General features: G+C 39.8%; 1 protein-coding gene across 1 annotated transcript in view; it reads left to right on the top strand.

Moving 5' to 3' along the window:
* larp4ab (La ribonucleoprotein 4Ab) overlaps window positions 1-20191 on the top strand; it is a 29407-nt gene extending 9216 nt beyond the window's left edge. The window contains exons 2-15 of the mRNA XM_061923557.2: window positions 3387-3525; window positions 3623-3857; window positions 3957-4093; window positions 4299-4402; window positions 4509-4619; window positions 8014-8067; window positions 8565-8780; window positions 8869-8963; window positions 10839-11054; window positions 13232-13286; window positions 13391-13555; window positions 13635-13753; window positions 15520-15679; window positions 17302-20191. Of these exons, the coding sequence (XP_061779541.1) occupies window positions 3387-3525; window positions 3623-3857; window positions 3957-4093; window positions 4299-4402; window positions 4509-4619; window positions 8014-8067; window positions 8565-8780; window positions 8869-8963; window positions 10839-11054; window positions 13232-13286; window positions 13391-13555; window positions 13635-13753; window positions 15520-15679; window positions 17302-17664 (2169 nt within the window). The 3' untranslated portion in view covers window positions 17665-20191. The remainder of the gene's footprint in view (window positions 1-3386; window positions 3526-3622; window positions 3858-3956; window positions 4094-4298; window positions 4403-4508; window positions 4620-8013; window positions 8068-8564; window positions 8781-8868; window positions 8964-10838; window positions 11055-13231; window positions 13287-13390; window positions 13556-13634; window positions 13754-15519; window positions 15680-17301) is intronic.
* The last annotated feature ends 1795 nt before the right edge of the window (window positions 20192-21986 follow it).

Here is a 21986-nt window from a genome sequence, read left to right as displayed (position 1 = left end):
CGAGTATAGAGCGATCACTCTGCACAGTCTGTAGGTTCAATGTGCACAACTAACTTGTTTATTTTCTCAGACAGCAATGTGTTCGTACAAGTTTGAATTGGGGAATGTCTTTTAATGGGGAAAGACGTTAATGAATCTCGTATTAGTGTTAGCAATTAGGCTGGCTAGCTAAAGAGCTAGCGATACTATGCCTCTCCAGAATGTCATCAATCACGGTTTTAGGATAATATTTAAAACGGTAATACCATTTTTAAAATGGTAAAACTGTTGAGAGTTGAACCGCGATTTTTCGTTGTACCATTTATCATAACAGTCCTAGTCCTGTCTTATAACGCCCATCACAAGCCGCCCCTGTGCCAATCACAGTGCTGTGATTTCCTGTTGTGCTTTTATTTTAAAGGCATGACTTTTAACAGGCGATATTTATGCAGTTTTTCTGAGGCAAGCAGACTGGAATCTATACCACTGCGGCTGCCGGCAGTACTGGGGAGTAAAAAAAAAGAAAAAAGAAGTAAATACAGAAAACAAGAAGCTTCCAGGATACAAGAACAAAATACGCAAGTTCGTGAAAATAGGAATACGCCTTAAATTTTTATGTCTACTACTTTTTGCCCATACAAAGCATGCAGCAAGATTTCTCACCTTATACTTCTACTATAAGGGTGCCTTACTACTGCGAGCGGTGCGAGCGAGGGGAAAAAAGCACGCCAAAAGTCGTCAAAAGTGTGGGAGTATTCAATAAACGGCCTAAGAAGAAACGCTACTTTTACTCCGCTACTTTTATCTACATTCAGCTCGCTACTCGCTACTAATTTTTATCGATCTGTTAATGCACGCTTTGTTTGTTTTGGTCTGTCAGACAGACCTTCAAAGTGCCTGCCTTACTGGTGACGTTTCACTTCGTTCCACCAATCAGATGCAGTCACTGGTGACGTTGGACCAATCAAACAGAGCCAGGGGTCACATGACCTGACTGGCTCCGAGCTAACTTCGGGTGTTACCATTTAGTGGTCAATTGTACGGAATATGCACTGTACTGTGCAATCTACTAATAAAAGTTCCAATCAATCAATCAAAAGTGTGAAGGAAAAAAGACCCTTTTTTTATTTCAACCGTAAAGACTGACTGCACAGTTCCTGTCTTCACAATAAAAGTCCCGCTCCATCGCGCCTGCGCTTTCAAAATAAGAGTCTCCGAAAGCCAGCGCAAACAAGCTAGCAAGCTACGGAGTTTGCCGCCAATGTATTTCTTGTAAAGGGTATAAAAACGAATATGGAAGCTGGACAAATAAGATGCCAAATAACAACCACTTTCATGTGGTATTAGACAGAAAGGAGGAACTTTTTTTCTCCTCCATTTGAAAACGTGGACGTTACCAGCACTGCTTCCTGATTACAATCAATGCAAGTCATCAGAATCAGGTAATACACCAATTTATATTCCTGTCTTCATGAAATAAAGGAATCTATATGTTAAACATGCATGTATAATTATTAAAACACCTTTAACATGTAAACAAAAACGGCAAAATAAATAAATATAAATTATATACTGTATATATCAATGTATGTGTATATATATATATATATATATATATATATATATATATATATATATGATATGTGTGTGTATGTTACTCAGTACTTGAGTAGTTTTTTCACAACATACTTTTTACTTTTACTCAAGTAAATATTTGGGTGACTACTCCTTACTTTTACTTGAGTAATAAATCTCTAAAGTAACAGTACTCTTACTTGAGTACAATTTCTGGCTACTCTACCCACCTCTGCTAAAAATGTTGTTGTATGCACACTGTGTCGAGCGGAAATGGCCTATCATAGCAGCACAACGGCAGCGTTCTTGCCATCACCATCAACTAGTCAATCGTCCGCGTGAGTATACGTTGTCATCATTACACAAAAACATGAATGTGTCATTTGTATCTGCGTTGTAAATTCATAAACTAAAGCACCGTTTCGCTCTGAGAGGAGCGTTTGGCGTGCCTGTTCAGTGTTTACAAAGACGCGCTTCTCTTTAACGCTAACGTTAATTAGTTGTGCAAATACCTTTTACAACATTAACAATTACGTATACTATGTACAAACGAACAATTAACTTTCACTTTAATCATACTATCATTGTTGTGTTAAGCAAAATAAGCAAAAGTTTTACTTTTGTTGAAATGTTTACACTGTTGTTACAGAATATTTCGTTTTGCACTTTTTTGTATTGGATGTTTATCTTTATTTTTGCACATTTTAGCAAATAAGCAATACTTTTACTTTTGTTGAAATGTTTACACTGTTGTTACAGAATATTTCCGTTTTGCACTTTTTTGAATTGGATGTTTATCTTTATTTTTGCACATTTTAAAGCAAAATAAGCAATACTTTTACTTTTGAAATGCTTATACTATTGCAGAATATTAAGATTTGCACTGGATGTTTACTTTTATATTTGCACATTAAAAGCAAATAAGCTACTTTTAATTTTGTTAAATGTTTACATTGTTACAGAATATTTTGTCATGTTGTTGTCAATGTTGACTGAGTGGCCATACTTTTTTTTTTGTAAATAAAAGCCATGCCTTTTGAAAAAACTGGCCTACATTTATTTTTTCATCTTCATTTTAAATAAAAAAAATAATCAGTAAAAGGAAAAATAATCTATAGATTAATCGAAAAAATAATCTATAGATTAACCGATTAATCGAAAAAAATAATCTATAGATTAATCGATAGAAAAATAATCGTTAGCTGCAGCCTTAGAACACAGTGGACATAAGACATTCAAAGCTAATGCAACAAGATGACATTTCAGCGGCACCATTTGTACATACAGCTACAAAAGTAAAACTATCAATATTTATACGTATTGTACACGTACGGTTGCACCATTTGGAGAATTATTCAATTTTATTCAGATTTTTAAGGTGACAATTCTCGATTCACACCTATTTTTACAATATATTTGACTGACGTATGATACACTCAAAGCAAGAAACTGCGCAGATGGCCTAAAAACATATTTAAAAAATAAAAATTGATTCTTGAAAAATTAGACTTGATTCAGAATTGTAATAAGAATCGGAAGTAAAACTTTTTTCCAGCACCCCCACTAATATGGTATCTAAATCACTTGTGAATATGTTATTGATCATTTTTATTCTGCGATGCAATTAACCCCAGCTGTTCGGCGCTTGAGCACTTGAAGACTGGCATAAACTGATGGGCTTGGGTTCAGTTAGAGATACTGAGATAGATTGGCACATATTTGGTGTAATATTTTAAGGGGGAAATGTCAGTGCTGTTCTTTTCTGAACTTATTGCAATGATATTATGTTCTATCTTCATTTCTTTTATGAAAACATGTGATATGACGTGTAGGTCACCACAAAGGAAACCAGTCTGAACCCCAATGCCAAAGTGTGGCAGGAGATTCCTGCCCACCAGAATGACATCTCCGAGGTGACCGATAATTCCTTTTGGCTGCAGTCGTATCCTCCCAACCCTGATATGACCGAAGGTACGGCTATTGTTGCAATATATGCAAGTATAGGCTACTTATGGGAGGTGTCATTAATAATGCCATGTCAATAATAAAACCTGCCCTTCCATCTTAGAGTACACTGATCTTCTGTCTTCTGGGGAAAAAGGATGCGACCCGGACTTTCCTGACAGTATTGTCTATGCGTATGCGCCTACTGAGGGCAGTGTGAGCAGTACTGATATATTGGACGCGAGTTGTTTAGCTCTTGGCCCCCAAAATGAGTCAGCCATCGATGCCATACAAGAAAAACCTACGCCTGAGTGTCTACGAGAGTCTTTAAAGAAACAACTGGAGTTCTGCTTTTCAAGGTGTTTAACTTTTTAATGTAACACATTTCCCCTCCTCCCTAGCATCATTCATTAATTTGTTTGCTTGTTAAACACTTGTTTTTTGTGTGTTCTTTCCAGAGAGAACCTATCTAATGACCAGTACCTGATATCCCAGATGGACGGTGATCAGTTTGTACCAATCTGGACCATAGCATGCATGGAGGACATCAAAGCCCTTACCACCAATACAGACCTCATCCTGGATGTACTGCGAGGTACCAGAGCAGCTCTTTGTAGTTTCTGACATTGCTGTAGGATCTCCAATCTTAAACACAATCTGTACCAGAATACTAGCCGACTATAGCATTTACATTTTGAAGCTATTTTTTTCCGTAGGAAATACTGGATAAATAATCAGGTGCATCATCAAACAGTCGTCATCACACTTTTCTGTCATCTTTCAACATGTCTTTGTTACAGAATCTCCATCGGTTCAAGTTGATGAAGCTGGAGAAAGAGTGCGTCCAAATCACAGACGCTCCATTATTATTCTAAGGGAGGTGCCAGAGACAACACCAGTAGAGGTGAATATGATCTTATAATGCAAATGGCACACACCCCAAAAATTTGTTGTAGCATATTTGTTTTAATATAAGGTTCTTTGTTGGGTTTTTTTGTTTGTTTTTACAGGAAGTGAAGGCCCTTTTTAAAAGCGAACACTGCCCAAATGTGTTAAGTGCTGAATTTGCACACAACAGCAACTGGTACATAACCTTTCAGTCTGATATGGATGCACTAAAGGTATGTCATCACTTTTATCCAATTGTTAAACATTTCCTGTTTTTGTTTTTTTTGACAGTACAGGGTTTCCCCTCAAGGTAACAGAATGTGGAGCACAGCTACGGCAATTTCATGGTCACCACACCTTGAAAATAAGTGGGGGTTTTTTTTTATGTGAAAACAAATTAAACTAATATAATGGGTTGTAGCCTCCAAAAGGCTGAGATTGTGAGAACAGCAGCACGCTTCCAGCTAGTCTGCGAAGCTCCTCCAGCTGCTTCAGTGTTTGACAGGGGCTCATGCTGAAGCAGGTCGGACGGGCCTCTGTCCTCCCTGTTTTTGTGACTCAACTGCAGCCCTTGTGGGTGATCCTTGTTCCGCAGCCCTGCCGAGGACCCAACATAGGGTCAACATTGCAGGTGCGGAAACATATGGGGTGGCCATGGCCCCCCAAGTTGGGCCTACCTTTGCTATGCTAGCAGGAGCTGTGGCAAGAAATGGCAAGGATGCAAATCACCTTAACAGATGCTGCAGGGCAACTGATAACCATCTCCGCCAAGCTTGCCATGCCTCAGCTTTTGCAGCAAGGCTGGGGTTCACCATTTTTTGTTGCTGCTTTATATGGAGAGCCTGCTGCAGGATGTGGGTTCAGCAGCCCTGAGTGGTGAGACGGCCCATATGAGGGATCTAGTGCGCATGCTCAGGCCCTTGGTCAAGAGCCTCAGTGGTCCAGGCATGCCGCCCAGTCTGGCTGTCCCATCATGGTATTTGTAGTTGATTCTCTGGGCTCTGTCAGCGCTTCCTTTTTAGCCTTGGGTCAATTCAGGGCTGGAGCTACTTTACCTAAAAACAGTCTTTCTCCTTGTCATGGCTTCAGCGAAGTTGGTCTTCAAACTGCATGTCCTGTCTGCGCAGCCGTCTTGTCTGAGATTAGGAGAATGATCTGCCATCTCTCTCCTGCCTAATACTTTTTTTTTTTTTTGCCGAAGGTGTTCATTCACTCTCTAGTGTTGAGGCCATTGGTTCTGGAACTTTTTCAGCGTCCTCCCCATGAATCTGCAAAGGCAGCTCAGTTGCCGGCCCAGTCCCTGGGGGTGTACATTGACCGCCCACGCCCTGTTAAACCAATCAGTTCTATGTGTGCTATGGAGAAGCTAAGGTGGGCCAAGCTCTGTCCAAGCAGTGTTTGGCCCGGTGGGTTGTCAAAGCCATAGCTCTGGCCTATGATGGTGCTAGGGTCCCTCCATCTAGGGGAGTGGTGGGCCACTCCACAAGAGGGATAGCTGCCTCTGGTGGCATAGAGAACATTTGTGCAACGGCCTGTTAGCCTCTTCTGGGACTTTCGCAAGGTTTTGCAGGCTAAATTTTGCTCCATCAATGGCTTCTACCATTCTGAAAGCAGGCTAGTGAACGGTGCTGTCTCTGTAATTGCTGATTCACTCATTTTGCTGTCAATCAAAAAGGGATTCAGCCCAGACAGGTCATCCAATCATCATGCGGAAGCCCAACAACCCCCTTTTTAATCACTTTTATTCATTTGCTCATCGTCCGTGGGCGGGACAAAGTCGAGTATTTATCCAATGATTGTCTAGTCCAGTCTGGCTGCAGCACTATGACGCTACCACATCAATGTAAAAAGTTGCGCCAACGGTCATCAGAGTAGCTGATTTTAAACTAAAGTTAAATGCATCCTAGTGCATTCAGTCAATGAAATGCAAACATAAAACAACATATTTGACCACTTTTTTCTCTTGCAGTTGTCACTGCTGTATATTTGGCATCACATGTTAGAACAATGCTGCGGGTAAGAAGTCTGCAAGTCAGATCCATAACTTCAGGACAAAGACTGGCTCTAAGGGCTGGGTGGGTCTGGCTAGTGTGCAAAGCGGGGCTGTGTGCGTCCCGCCGCGTGAGAGACGCCGCCCCCATCACCCAAGCCGCCAGCCCCTAGAGCAAAGGTGCGGCGCCTCGTCTTACCGTCGAGGCTCAAGACGCTTGCGGTTTTTCAGTGGCCACATGTTCTGCGCATCACTAATCAATCATGCTTAAATAATATACAATATATTACTTTAATTTGTTTCCACGAAAAAAAAATCCTAATTTTGAAGGTGTGGCGGCTTCAATTTACCCGTGGCGCTGCACCACGATCAGATACATATAGGGAAAATCCTGCTGTTGACCCATACGGTGGCGTCTTGACCTGATATGACAGAACAAATGGTTAAGTAAGGTAACCGTGGTTCTGTGAATAAAGGGCAACACACTAGCTTGCAGTATCACTCAGAAAGGCTGAATTGGCTTCAGTCACTGAAAAGACTGAACAGGCATTTGCACAGTTTGTGTGTGTGTGTGTGTGTGTGTGTGTGTGTGTGTGTGTGTGTGTGTGTGTGTGTGTGCATATAGGCTCTGATTTTGCCCGCATGGCAGAGGCGTTAATTAAAATAGTTTGCTACATTGTCTCCTGAAACAGCTCACCCTCAAAGAGGGACCCATACGGTGGCGTGTTGACCTTTATTCATAAAACAATCGTTACCTTCCGTAACCATCTGTCAGTACGATGCTATTTGGGGGCCGTGAACGACATTTTGCAGCACTGGGTCTTCACAGATGTTAAGTGGCCTACATACAGTGGCTGTACTTTTAGAAAATACATTTTTATAATTTATCTGTGGTAAGCTCAGCCAACATAGTTTGTTCTCCATTTGCTGATAGTTTGTTGCGGCAATACCATCCAATTACCTTAATTTTGTCTAAAGTTTTGTCGGAGTTTGATTTGAGATGTGATCACTGCCTGTGCAATGCGCGCCGCCTTCCGGCAGTCAAAAACAAACACTGTGGTTAATCGTCATTCATTTATGATAATGTGATACATTTGTTTTCTTATTTACATGCGTTAACATTGCCCTACAAGCAGTAATGAAACAGTAATGCAAAGCTTTGTTTTTAAATGTCATTTTTTAAAACATTTATTTCAGCAGGTTCTCCATATTTTCAGTGATAAATGATACTTTGATACTTTTAACATCTTTGGCTGTCATTAACTCATTCTACTTGAGTATGGCAGACTCTAGCAGTGCTGCGCTCCAACTGCTTCACCAAGTTGTCTACACACTCGGTCATGTTTTTGATGATTTCTCTCTAAGTCAATGAATATCATCCACTTCTTCTCAGCCCTGTCCTTCACACTCTTTCTTCCTTTCCACGGTTGGAAAAACATTTATGTCCATCTCGAGCTATAATCTAATGCTCGTGAATGTTTTGGTGGGATCTTACAAGAGAAAGGCATCTCAGACAAAAAAATATCTCAGCCTTTACATGAGGAAAACAAAAAACTTTTCACAGAAACTGGAAACTTCAGAAAAAATACTTGGATCCATTTGTTTGTTTTTGTTTTGACCTGCCTTTTTGTCATCAGGCTTACAGATATCTGCGGGAGGAAGTAAAAGTGTTCCAGGGAAAACCTATAATGGTAAGTTCAATGAGTGTCTCATGTTGCACCAGGAAAACCCAGCAGCCTGTACTCAAATGTGTGACAGAACTGCTGTGCAGTCATTAGTCCCAAGACTGGTTGCTCCACTGAATAAGGAGTTTTTTCTTTGAACCATTTTCAGAATTGTTCATTTAAAAATATAATTAATATCTTGAGCCCCAGTGATGACCAGTATCGCGCTTGGAAGGTCCCAAATACACTGACACTGGCTGGAGGAACTTTGCTTTGCTGTTTTTCTGCTGTTGTCTCTTCCTGACCTATTTGCTTTTTCATCTTCATCCCTCCTCTCCCCTTTTTCTATTACCCCGCCCCACCCCCTCCCCCTGGTCGGGGCAGTGTTTTTTGGCCTAATGACCGTGAGATTATGAGATCTGAGGGGGGCAAAGATGACCGTTACTATGGCAATACAATAAAACTGATGCCTCATACTTTTTTTTAAAGTCTCCTGTCTCATCTAGTCTATTTTGTCTTTTTAGGCCCGCATAAAGGCCATCAACACCTTCTTCAGCAAGCCTGGCTTCACCAGCGCAGACTCCAGTTTGTACAACCAGCATGCTCAGCCACCAGCTCCGTACAGCTCACCTGTGTACATGCAGCAGGTGTATAATGCTCAGCAGCAGCAGTACCCTGTGTATCCAGCCCTGGTCCAGTCCTGGAACCATACAACTACGCCTTACTTTGAAACCCCTCTGGTAAGTCACAACAGACCACCAACAAATGTTATATTTATTTATGTACAAGTTATAACTAGACACCGGCCGTTTATAACTTGTTTTTCAGGCACCGTTCCCTAACAATGGATTTGTGACTGCTTACAACGGTGGGGGCAACTACAAAGCAAGTTCAATTTCTAATCCACCTGGGAGCAGGAACCGGTAGGTTACTTATAATGAGTTCCGTTAAAGGTGCTGTTTGCAACTTGCTCACGGTTACATTTTTCAAAGCACAAAACACAAAAAGAACACTATTGGCTATCTTATGTTACTGTAAGTGGTTTAACAGAACATAATGTTTTTAAATCTGTCTATATTTTTCACAATTACTAAGTTTGTGTAATAAAAAATGTTACTTGCCCGAATAAAATGGTTGGTGTGTACGTTGGTCACTCACTCTCGTCAGCACATACGTGTAGGGTGCGCGTTCACACATACAAAAGCAGTATAAGACAAGCAACAGACAATGTGCAGTCATGTTGTTATGATAGAATTTACATTTAATAGCAGCTAATGCTAACTGTCTAAATCGATATGGTAACAACACCCAAAATGAATGCGCTTACGTACATCGTTACGTCATTACGTCCAAGAAGCCGTAAGAGGGCGGGATATAACATTGGAAAATTAGCACCAGACGTCTGTGTAAATGTTTCAAACAGCCCCTTTAACCCCTAGGGCTTTATCTAAGATCCATAAACCAGGTGCTAAATATGTGCAAAAAAAAAATTGTGTGTACTATTTGTGGGCGTGTTGCATGTGATCTACTACAACTGCGTGTACAATTGATAACTTGTGCAGACTGCCTATTTAAATGAGGCTTTGCATGTACTACTGGTTGTGGCCATGGAAACTTAGACTTAGACTTCCTTTTTATTGTCATTCAAATTTGAACTTTACAGCACAGATAAGAACGAAATTTCGTTACATAAGCTCATGGTAGTGCAGGATAAAAAGGCAATAAGGTGCATATATAGATAAATAAATATATATACCGGTAAATAATATATATAAAATAAATAAATATATATAAATATATATAAATAAATAGATTACTGCACAGATAAATATATTGCACTTTTTCACATGCGTCCACGTTTATGGATGTATGTTATATTGTCTTTTTTTATTCCAGCGACACACCACATTCATGTTAAGCGCTCCCAACGGTGTGCAATGTTGTTGAACTAGCGTCACACATCAATGATATGCACCACCCTACAGTATAGAATTGCAATCAAGACAACAAACTATTTTTAGCTCACTGACTGTGCGCTGTGCCGAGAGGTGGTGGATCATTACAGCACCGCGGCGCATTAATGCATCCGGAATGACTCAAACGCAAGAAAATGCATACAGAAAAAAAAAATGTTTTGTATTTTTTTTAAATGGGAGATATGTGTTTCCTAAATGAAAGAACTGCATTAAAAAAAAAAAGGCCAGCACACACAAGCGAATCAATGTATATTGTTTTAATCAGCCCTTAATTCACACAGCAGCTACAAAATTGTAAATTGATATTGCTGAATAAATATGCCTTAATATTCTTTTTATTTTTGACGGTCCAAATATGTTGACACAAGTCTGACAGAGGATTTTCTGTCCATCGTCTGTTTTACAGTGTGAAAACCTTTTCTTACCGTGTGTGTAACTCTAGTTTGCATGTCCTTTCTGGACGTACTAAATAAAGACGCAAAACAAAAATATTAGTCTTAAAATTTCACTGTGTGCTAAATAATTAGATTTGTACTCTCTCCTCCCAGTATTATGGTTTTCTGATGATTAGCATATATTCTGCATATTCATAAAGATAAGCTAAATGGATTGCTCTCCTTATTCTGCTCACTTAAGAGATGCAATCCTCTGTGCACAAGTTTAGTAGATCAGTTTTGCATCTTATCAAGTTTGCATTTGTTTTAGTACACGCAAACTTAGTAGATCTGGCCCTTAGTCTTTCTTTTAACCCTCTTCTGTTAGTTAGCATACAGTATGTCTAAATGATGATTATACAAAAACTGATCATCTCTGTTCCCTCAGAAATCACGTAAAGGGGTCCTTTAGGCCTACAAATGCACTCAATTCCCCACCTTTGGCTCCCCCTGCTCTGATGGATGGTCATTTGGGTCCTGTCCACTCACAGCCCCTCCAGACATCAGGAACCACAACAGTGAGCCTGCTCTCCATGAGCTCTAAAAATAATTCTCTAAAGGCCACCATCCCCACAGGAGAGCTTAGCGGAGACGGGCGGACAAGGTTTGTGGTTCTGTTTTTTTACAATTCACTCTTGGGTTGGTTTTGGGGTTGTATTTGTTAAGAATAGCTGCAAGTGGTGTTTCTTGGTCTGTAATTTTGAAATATAGAACAGGCAATACTTTATTGTTACTGCACAGTGTACAATTTGACGCTAGGGATGCACAAACATAATTGCTGCGATCTTTTTCTCAAATTGTGATTGCGATTCAATTTGCAATTTTTATTTTTTATACCGGTATATAAAAATGCATAAAACTGCAAAAATAACAAGTGAAGGAAGACATGTTATTACTGTCAACATATTCTTGTCTCAAGGTGACACACATTAGAAAAATATGCAATAATTAACTTTTAAAAATATGTAGATTTATGCAGATGGATTCAGAGCCTTTGTCTACATCATGCTCTTAAAATATATATATATACATATATATATATATAAAATATATATATATATATATATTTATTTATTTTGAGTGTTTTATCGAACACATTTTGTAAAAGTCTATCGTGACAAATATTGATATCTTTATTGCCCTAGCACTAACTGTCATCCAGTCTATTGTCAAAGTAGTTGTGGAATATCTTTTGTAAATTGAAGAGTACCTTTTGGGTTTTGACTATGCAGAGTAATAATGTCATATGATGTTTAAAGTTGTAACTACAAGCCACTCAGGCAGTCCTAATATAATGTTTGTGAGAGAGGGCGAGCAGATAGCTTCAAATCTACAAAGATTTAAAAAAAAAAAACTATGGCCAGAAAAACCTTTTTTTTTTTTTTTGATAAATGGAGGGCTGCAAATGCTGAGTTGTAAATATGTTGGGGATTCACTGTGTATATACCGTATTTTCCGCACTATAAGGCGCACCTAAAAACCACAATTTTTCTCAAAAGCTGACAGTGCGCCTAATAACCCGGTGCGCTTTATTACGATTAATTTTCATAAAGTTTCGGTCTCGCAACTTCGGTAAACAGCCGCCATCTTTTTTCCCGGTAGAACAGGAAGCGCTTCTTCTTCTACGCAAGCAACCGCCAATGAAAGCACTCGCCCCCATAGAACAGGAAGCGCTTCACCCGCCCCCATAGAACAGGAAGCGCTTCACCCGCCCCCGGAAGAAGAAGAAAAAACGCGCGGATATCACCGTACGTTTCATTTCCTGTTTACATCTGTAAAGACCACAAAATGGCTCCTACAAAACGATCCGGTTCATAAAAAGACGCAATCTCTCCATCCGCACACGGATTACTACCGTATTTCACAGCAACTGAACCGCACTGTGGAACGGGAGCACGTACGGTGAATATTCGCTCCACAGGGAATGAGAAGTCATCCTTCACTGTGGTTCTAGCTTGCCATGCTAACTTCCACCCATCCAAAAGAGACCTTTCCAGCCGGCGTCATCATAAAAGCTAACTCGAAGGGATGGATGGATGAAGAAAAGATGAGCGAGTGGTTAAGGGAAGTTTACGCGAAGAAGCCGGGTGGCTTTTTTCACACAGCTCCGAAGGCGAACACACCTTCACTAAGACGGGCAGATAGCGCCGGTCGACATACGCCAACATCTGCCAGTGGATCGTAAATGCCTGGGCAGATAGTTTCGGTCACAACTGTGGTCCGACCTTTCCGGAAGGCAGGATTCACAGAACTGCTGCACAACAACAGCGACACTGACTCCGGTGACTTCGACGAGACGGAACCGGCCATTTTGGATCCCGTATTCGCCCAACTTTTCAATTCGGACACCGAAGACGAAGAATTCGAAGGATTTACGAATGAAGAATAACTTCAGAAGGTGAGCGCTATGTTTATTTTGTGTGTTGTGACATTAACGTTCGAGCAACATTATGTTGCTATTGTTCTACACCATTTTGAATTTTACTATGTTTGTGATTGCACATTTGCGTACATTTTGGGACAGAGTTGTTAGAACGCTGGTTTTCAATATATTATTAAAGTTTGACTGAACTATCTGACTGTTTTTTTGACATTCACTTTAGCGCAGCGTTTTTTTGACATTCACTTTAGCGCAGCGTAGGCGCGGCTTTTAGTCCGGGGCGGCTTATTGGTGGACAAAATTATGAAATATGTAATTCATAGAAGGTGCGGCTAATAATCCGGTGCGCCTTATAGTGCGGAAAATACGGTAATCATAACAGTATGCTGTTTTTATCCTAGGAGAAGTAACAACTACAGAGGAATGAGGAGGAAAAGAGATGATGAACAGAACACGGTCAGCATTTTTACCTCTATTCACATTAGAATTAAATTTGAGACACTATTCCTTTTGTGTGCGTGTGCCAAAAATGTGACCTTTTGCTGAAATGAATATTGTAGTGGTCCGTCCCTGTGATGGAAGTCGAGCTGCCGCCTCCACCAAAGTTCGACCTGGAAGCTTCTAATTTCCCTCCATTGCCAGGATGTGTGGTCAGTGTAGCGGAGGAGATAACGCCCGAGATGCGTCTTTCTGACGTTGTACGTGGTCTAAAAGTGACCAACAAGGTAACGAATGCTCTCTCATCAAAACACCTGGCGATTTATGGCACATATGTAATATAATCTTTGATCTACTCTTATCAAGATTGTAACCATCAAGGTAAATGAAGTAAAACCCCCAAACGTCTCAGAACTTCCAGCACCAAGACAAGATGTGAAGCCAAGTGAAGTAGTGACACAAACACCAGCACAGCCTGTTACAAGGTACCTTTTTCTAGTTGCTCTGTTTATTTAGCATCCAGTTCTTCATTTGGTTTTGAAATACCTGTAAAAAAACATCAAGGAAGTGGACAAAAGTTACATCAAAGCAAATAAAAGACTCATTCAGATGGAAGGTCATCTTTAACCAACTCTTTTGCAGTCACGTTTTTGTTGGGTTGTTCGAGCAGGGTTTTAGACTTCCAATACCAATCATCCATGAGTAATATCAACCAATACCAAGTACATATTTAATCAGGTTGACAGTGTAACATTATCAACACAACATTTAAAAGGGCTGTTTGCTACACTTAACAGATCCCTAGAGGGCACCAACTTTCCAATGTATTTCACACATTATATCCCGCCCTCTCATGGCTTCTTGTAGGTAATGACGTAAGTACATACAAACGTACGAAACACATGCGTGCGCATTAGCTACCGGTAATAACAATTTGGATAGCTAGTGTTGACTGTCATTAAATGTATATTCTATCATAACAACAACATGACTGCAAATTGTTTGTTGCGTATCTTGAACTGCTTTTGTAAGTGTGCACGCACTTCCTGCACGTACGTGTTGACGAGACCGGGTGATTGACCGCCGTAAACACCAATCATTTTATTCCGGCTGGTAAAAAATGTATTGCATTAACTTTTGTAAATGGTATAAATATAGACACTTGTCAAACAAATGTGTTCTGTTAAACCACTAATGGTAACATAAGCTTGCCGGTGGTGGTCTTATTTTTTGCTTTGAAAAATGTGACTGCAAGGAAGTTGGAAACGGCATCTTTAAATGATTACCTTTTATCTTTTATAACATAAAGCTAAAGAAATACAGAAACAGTCAATAGTACTTAATAAGTAAATAAAAGCATAAATGACCATCTACATTTTTACTAAACTCTGAGGTCGATTTGCCCTCCCCTTACATGTACACCTGGCCACTTTCACAGCAGCATAACAGTTAGATTATCTTTTTCTAGATTCCAATTAACTTGTTAATTTCCTTTTACAGCTGCTTACTTTCTGCTGTAATGTGGTTCCATCTAGACTTTTAAGTTTACTAAGCACTTTGTTGTTTTAAGTTAGCTTAGCGATTAACATGCCTGGTCTGCTTCCGCTTTCTCTTACTTGATGCGTAAGAACATGTTTAGCCTTGTCCTCCAGTGATGATAGGTGTAACAAAATGCAGTTTATTTGCCACAGTTGAGGAGATGATTGTTAATTTAGGGGAGCAGCTTTGCATTGTTTATGAACATACACCGTTAGCATCTAGCCGCCTCTGTCAGCCAAAATAAATTATCAGTCAGAGGGCATCGGCTCTTGTAATCGTCATTGGTGGATCACATACTTTTTCACAGAAAATGTTGGATACTGATCAGTAACCGATTGGTTGGAGCATCCCTACTAATTTGAAATACTTACTAGCAATACATATATTTGGTTGGGACACTAATAGATTTTTAATTATGTTCCCAAATTCTAGCGATATCAAGCAATATATTTCATTCATTGATTATTAAGTTAATTTGCCATTTATGATTTACATTACAGTCAGATTAGTTTTTACTACAGAAATGATTTATACTTTCATCTTTAATCTCTTATATAATTCTCCAATAGTTTATTTTTTATTAAATTCAGTATTCTTATATTTTTAATCTTACTATACATTTTAAGTTATCTTTAACATATTTTATTTTCTGTTTTCTTTTATCACTGCATAACATAAACTAACCAAAAATATGCATTTACTTGAATTTCAGCGTGTGTTTGCCAGTAAAGGAGATGGACGAGGCCGACGCTCCTGTTCTGAAGGACACGTCATCAGCTGTCAAGCCTGAATCTCCTACAGAAGGTTCTCCCTCCACCTGTAGCCATGGCGCCTCCAACGTAGCTAATCCCCCATTTCCCACTTTAGAACAGGTAAGGTATTACTTCTAATAGGAGCTTGATGACTCATCCCTCAAGAAATTACAAAATTAAAGAGGCTTCAGAGCAGGGCTGGGCGATATGGCCTTTTATTATCTCGATATTTTTAGGCAATGACACGATATATATCTCGATATTTTGCCTTAGCCTTGAATTAACACTTGATGCATATAATCACAGCACTATGATGATTCTATGTGTCTACATTAAAACATTCTTGTTCATACTTCATTATTATATGCTTATTTTAAACTTTCATGCGGAGAGGGAAATCACAACTAAGTCAATTTACCAAAACTGAATTTATTAAACAGTTATTAACTGTGGCACAAACATTCATGTCATTTCAAAAGAGAAAGTGCAAGATCGTCAGACATTTTAAAACAAGCTATGAGTGCACTTTTGTGCATGATGTCACTAAGATGACATATCAAAACACTAAATTAAAGTGCACTTTTTGTACAGAACGCCACTACCATAGTTTAAAACAAATAAAGTGCACTTTTGTGCATGATGTCACACAAGATATTTCAATAAGTGTCAAATAAAAATGAGCTGCATAATAGGAAATCAAATAGTATATGTCCTTCGCTATGTGGTGACTATTTTTTTCATACGGTGTTTATCTGGAAATAGTTGCTTCGGCATTTTGTTGGTGTGACACCGCACGGAGATGTTGACATGCAGAGTTTCAAGCACTCCTCATTCTCTAGCGGGTGACTTTTCACAAATGCTACAAATTAGCAGTGGTACTACTTTTTGTAGCAACGCTTTTGCCGCATAATTGTTCAACATCTTCCCGCTTGAAGCCAAACCGCCGCCAGACGATGGACCCCGTGCTGTTTTTCTTGGGAATTAATTATTCTTTCATTTGTTACCAGATTCGCACCTTCTCTCTCTCGTATTACCACTCGCACCGCACCGTTAGCATCACAGCTAACGTTACCATGTCGCTACCTGTCTGCTCCGCGGGAGCGTGTGACGTTGCACACGTGACATATGTAAGAAGGTGCGTTTGTTTTAAGTCTCTATGAGAAAGAGAGACAAGAAAGAGAGAGGAACGCATGCAGTGTACGGTAATGCCCGCAGCTACAGCAACTGTGTGAGAATGTAAACTCGAATATCACGATATCGTCGTTTTCTATATCGCACAGAGACGAACCCGCGATATATCGATATATCGCCCAGCCCTACTTCAGAGATTAGAAAGTAAGAAGATGGTGATGTATTGACAGGTGACAGAGAGTTACAGGTGTGTTTGTTGGATAGAGCTGCCAACTTCTGCCCCATCTGTTCTGATCGCCCATGAATTTTACTGCGTGTTTCAGCTAATACTGGTGAAATCTTTGATGCGAATTGTCAGCCAGATATAGCTTTCCCCCACTTATGTGTGACTGCAATGAATAATAGGTGTCAGTGCTTTTGGTGTCCGGAAAGGCGCTATTTTCTCGTGAAGTTGGCATTTGTTGTTGGTCTATTTTTTTGTAAAAATAGCCCTGCTGTGCAAAACACAAATGTTTACTGTAGAGGATGCTGGTTGTCAGGAGTATAAATTGATCCATTATGATTGTTATATTCATTGTCTAAAAATAGTTTCCTTTCTTAACTCTAAACAGGAGCCAAGAAAGCTCAGCTATGCAGAAGTGTGCCAGCGGCTGACTAAGGATGCACCACCGTTACAGACTCCGTCTCCAGCCGCCGCCTCCTCTACAGCCTTCCAGCCCCTTCAGGAGCTCAAAGTCAACAGAGGGGAGGATCCTTGCACCAACGGACACGCTGCAGATAAATCGGAAAACAATGGCCCTCCTCGTCAAGCTTTGCGCTCATTTGGTGGCTTGAACCGCTGGTCCAGAAGCGGAGGTGGCGGGCTGAAGAATCGTGAGCATCCCCGAGGGGAATACACAAACAAAAACTTTTTCCCACAGCGCGGAGCCAGGAGTGGCAAGGAACAAAACATTCCCCCGATATCGCCAAAATAACCACACGGACCAATCCCCACTTCATGATGACACGAGATATGTGTAAATAAGTAATATAAGCATATACAGTATACAAAACTAGTGTGTATACAGGAGGATTTCAGGTATAGGACAGACTAGACTTTCCAAACTCGTGCAAATGAACAATTTTAGTTGAGCTTCTGGTTTAATCCTCAACAGTCGCAACCATGCTCGAATACTTAAAAAAAATGTCTTACTCTGTTTAGCATGATACATTTTCTGTCCCAAAAATAACTTCACTCTTATACTGTACATGTGATGTCCGGTTTCTGTAAGCAACATAATTAACACCAGCTCTTTTAATTAATTAAGAAATGGTGAATAAGGATGAAACCAAAGCACTCAATTATTAGTTTAAATGCATAAAGTGATACAAAATGCATACAAATATTGAATGAAATGGATAAATAACATCTAGCATAACTTTTACCTATTTCAAATATTGCTGGCTAAAATATTTTCCTGAATTAAATAGGGTTTCTTGAAATGCTGACACGACTTTCGTCAGCCCCATTTTGGCTTTGTTTCGCAGCCCTACTCCAATTAAAAATAAAAAAAGCACAGATGTGTAATTACTGTGTGATAAACATGTACAGGCACAGTTGCACTCATGCTGTACATGAATTACATGACAATGCATAGAAATTATGAATGAAATGGATAAATCATCTCGCTGAACTTTTACGTTTTTTAAAAACTTGATGACTAAGACCTTGTCCTGAATTCAATAGTGTTAAAGTGCTGGCACTCACAACGTTTCTTCGGCCCCATGGTGGCTTTGTTTTGCAGCCCTTTTCAATTAAAAGAAACAGACGTGTAATTACTGTGTTATGAAGACATGTACAGACTAACACAGTTGCACTCACGGTGTATATGAATAAGAGGGCAAGACCAATGCGTGGGATGATTTGTTTTGGCACGCGAATCTGCAAAATGAGATGCAGGCTTACTTGTTACGTGCAATATTTGGCTGTGCGATCACGGACAGGAGATGAAAACACGGGCAAACTTTTGGTGAACATTTTAGTCAACGAATTTGAGGTAAAATGAGGCGTACGAATACCGAGGTATCATTGTACTGGTAAGAAATGCAACCTGCATAATGCTTATGTACTAATCGCCCACCTCTAAGGTGCTGTTGTTTCACTGGGATATTCTGCAATGCTGGCTTGCTGTTCAATCACAGCTTTTTGTGTCGTGAATGTATCTTTAATGAATTATACGCTTGTTGGTGATTGACATGACAACTTATACATGGTCAGCAGTACTCAGGAAAAGGTCGCTTTCATCCCTTATATCACGTTCGGTACATGGATACACCTTAATCGCACTTAGCGTCCTGTTGAGTTGTCTTAAGTAAACTGATGGGTCGAATTCACCTTCAGCTGGTTTTAACACATGAAACACCTTTTTGAGCCAAGTGTCTCTGAATTCAGCAATTTCAAACGTCATGTTTCATTGAGCATATGGCCTAGGAATGAAATCATGACTGATAACGTGAAATCAGATTTTAAATAATATACATGTTCGTAAGGCAACTATAATCTAGATCAGTGGTTCTTAACCTGGGTTCGATCGAACCCTATGGGTTCGATGAGTCAGCCTCAGGAGTTCGGTGGAGCCTCCACCGCGGAGGTCTAGACACACCCGACTCATCGTGTAAATAAAAACTTTTTTATCAACGTATTATGGGTACGGCAACAGGAGAAGTCACACTGATTTGCAGGTGTGTAATTTGTTGTGAGTTCATGCTATGTGTTGGTTGTGTTCTTTTAACAAGGTGATGTTCATGCACGGTTCATTTTGTGCACCAGTAAAAAAATAAAAAAATAAATTTAAACCATTTTATTTTTCACTAAAGAAGGGTTCGGTGTATGCGTATATGAAACTGGTGGGGTTCGGTACCTCCAACAAGGTTAAGAACCACTGATCTAGATCTACATTTAAAAGTGGACTGCTGAAATACCGGCTTTATACCACTTTGTCTGGTTTTGTAAATGTTATGTGGTAGTTATTTGTGCGTTACTGTAATTATTTCCATAGTAGACATTTGTGTGTGTTGTAACAAACTCTGATTATGTCTTAAATATGTGTAAATATACATATAGATGTTGGCAGATAAATATTTAGATATGACTAATTGTCTTAATTTCGAGGTTGGTCATAAGTGGTCTTTTTTTGAGGTTTGTCATTTGTATATGTCAATGGATTTATGTTACATCCAGTCCAGTCACGACTTCCAACAATAATTTGAAAATCTGAAGCAAACTCAAGTGCCTTACTATTGGTGGTTCATTGAAAAGTACTTCTTTACCACACTGGACACGCCTTGTTTGCTGGCAGTGAAAAAATATACAGGTAAAAGCCAGTAAATTAGAATATTTTGAAAAACTTGATTTATTTCAGTAATTGCATTCAAAAGGTGTAACTTGTACATTATATTTATTCATTGCACACAGACTGATGCATTCAAATGTTTATTTCATTCAATTTTGATGATTTGAAGTGGCAACAAATGAAAATCCAAAATTCCGTGTGTCACAAAATTAGAATATTACTTAAGGCTAATACAAAAAAGGGATTTTTAGAAATGTTGGCCAACTGAAAAGTATGAAAATGAAAAATATGAGCATGTACAATACTCAATACTTGGTTGGAGCTCCTTTTGCCTCAATTACTGCGTTAATGCGGCGTGGCATGGAGTCGATGAGTTTCTGGCACTGCTCAGGTGTTATGAGAGCCCAGGTTGCTCTGATAGTGGCCTTCAACTCTTCTGCGTTTTTGGGTCTGGCATTCTGCATCTTCCTGTTCACAATACCCCACAGATTTTCAATGGGGCTAAGGTCAGGGGAGTTGGCGGGCCAATTTAGAACAGAAATACCATGGTCCGTAAACCAGGCACGGGTAGATTTTGCGCTGTGTGCAGGCGCCAAGTCCTGTTGGAACTTGAAATCTCCATCTCCATAGAGCAGGTCAGCAGCAGGAAGCATGAAGTGCTCTAAAACTTGCTGGTAGACGGCTGCGTTGACCCTGGATCTCAGGAAACAGAGTGGACCGACACCAGCAGATGACATGGCACCCCAAACCATCACTGACGGTGGAAACTTTACACTAGACTTCAGGCAATGTGGATCCTGTGCCTCTCCTGTCTTCCTCCAGACTCTGGGACCTCGATTTCCAAAGGAAATGCAAAATTTGCATGGTTGGGTGATGGTTTGGGGTGCCATGTCATCTGCTGGTGTCGGTCCACTCTGTTTCCTGAGATCCAGGGTCAACGCAGCCGTCTACCAGCAAGTTTTAGAGCACTTCATGCTTCCTGCTGCTGACCTGCTCTATGGAGATGGAGATTTCAAGTTCCAACAGGACTTGGCGCCTGCACACAGCGCAAAATCTACCCGTGCCTGGTTTACGGACCATGGTATTTCTGTTCTAAATTGGCCCGCCAACTCCCCTGACCTTAGCCCCATAGAAAATCTGTGGGGTATTGTGAAAAGGAAGATGCAGAATGCCAGACCCAAAAACGCAGAAGAGTTGAAGGCCACTATCAGAGCAACCTGGGCTCTCATAACACCTGAGCAGTGCCAGAAACTCATCGACTCCATGCCACGCCGCATTAACGCAGTAATTGAGGCAAAAGGAGCTCCAACCAAGTATTGAGTATTGTACATGCTCATATTTTTCATTTTCATACTTTTCAGTTGGCCAACATTTCTAAAAATCCCTTTTTTGTATTAGCCTTAAGTAATATTCTAATTTTGTGACACACGGAATTTTGGATTTTCATTTGTTGCCACTTCAAATCATCAAAATTAAATGAAATAAACATTTGAATGCATCAGTCTGTGTGCAATGAATAAATATAATGTACAAGTTACACCTTTTGAATGCAATTACTGAAATAAATCAAGTTTTTCAAAATATTCTAATTTACTGGCTTTTACCTGTATATGCTGCATTAACGCATATGAGACAAATTGTGCTTGTGAATGTAAAGCACAGTTATTGCATTGTATTTTTTATTTTGAATCCCGATGTATTTTCAAACAGTATGTTCACACAATTTGGTTTCACATAAATGGATATCATACAGTGATGTTTGACTTTTTTATTGATGAATGTGCTTTGTGAAAATATACAAAATGCCTCACAATGTTCGAAATAAACCATGATCATATAAAACAAAAAAAATCCTGAAAACAATGCTTTATCAATGGAAGGGAATACTCACATCTTCATGCCTCTTACGTAACACAATATGGGGCGAGCAACTCTCGCGAGACTTGGCCCATGGGAATGTCAAG

This window comes from Nerophis lumbriciformis, linkage group LG28, assembly GCF_033978685.3.
Source record: "Nerophis lumbriciformis linkage group LG28, RoL_Nlum_v2.1, whole genome shotgun sequence".
NCBI lineage: Eukaryota > Metazoa > Chordata > Actinopteri > Syngnathiformes > Syngnathidae > Nerophis > Nerophis lumbriciformis.
Note: the sequence above shows the minus strand (reverse complement) of the source record. Positions and strands in the feature narration are given on the sequence as shown.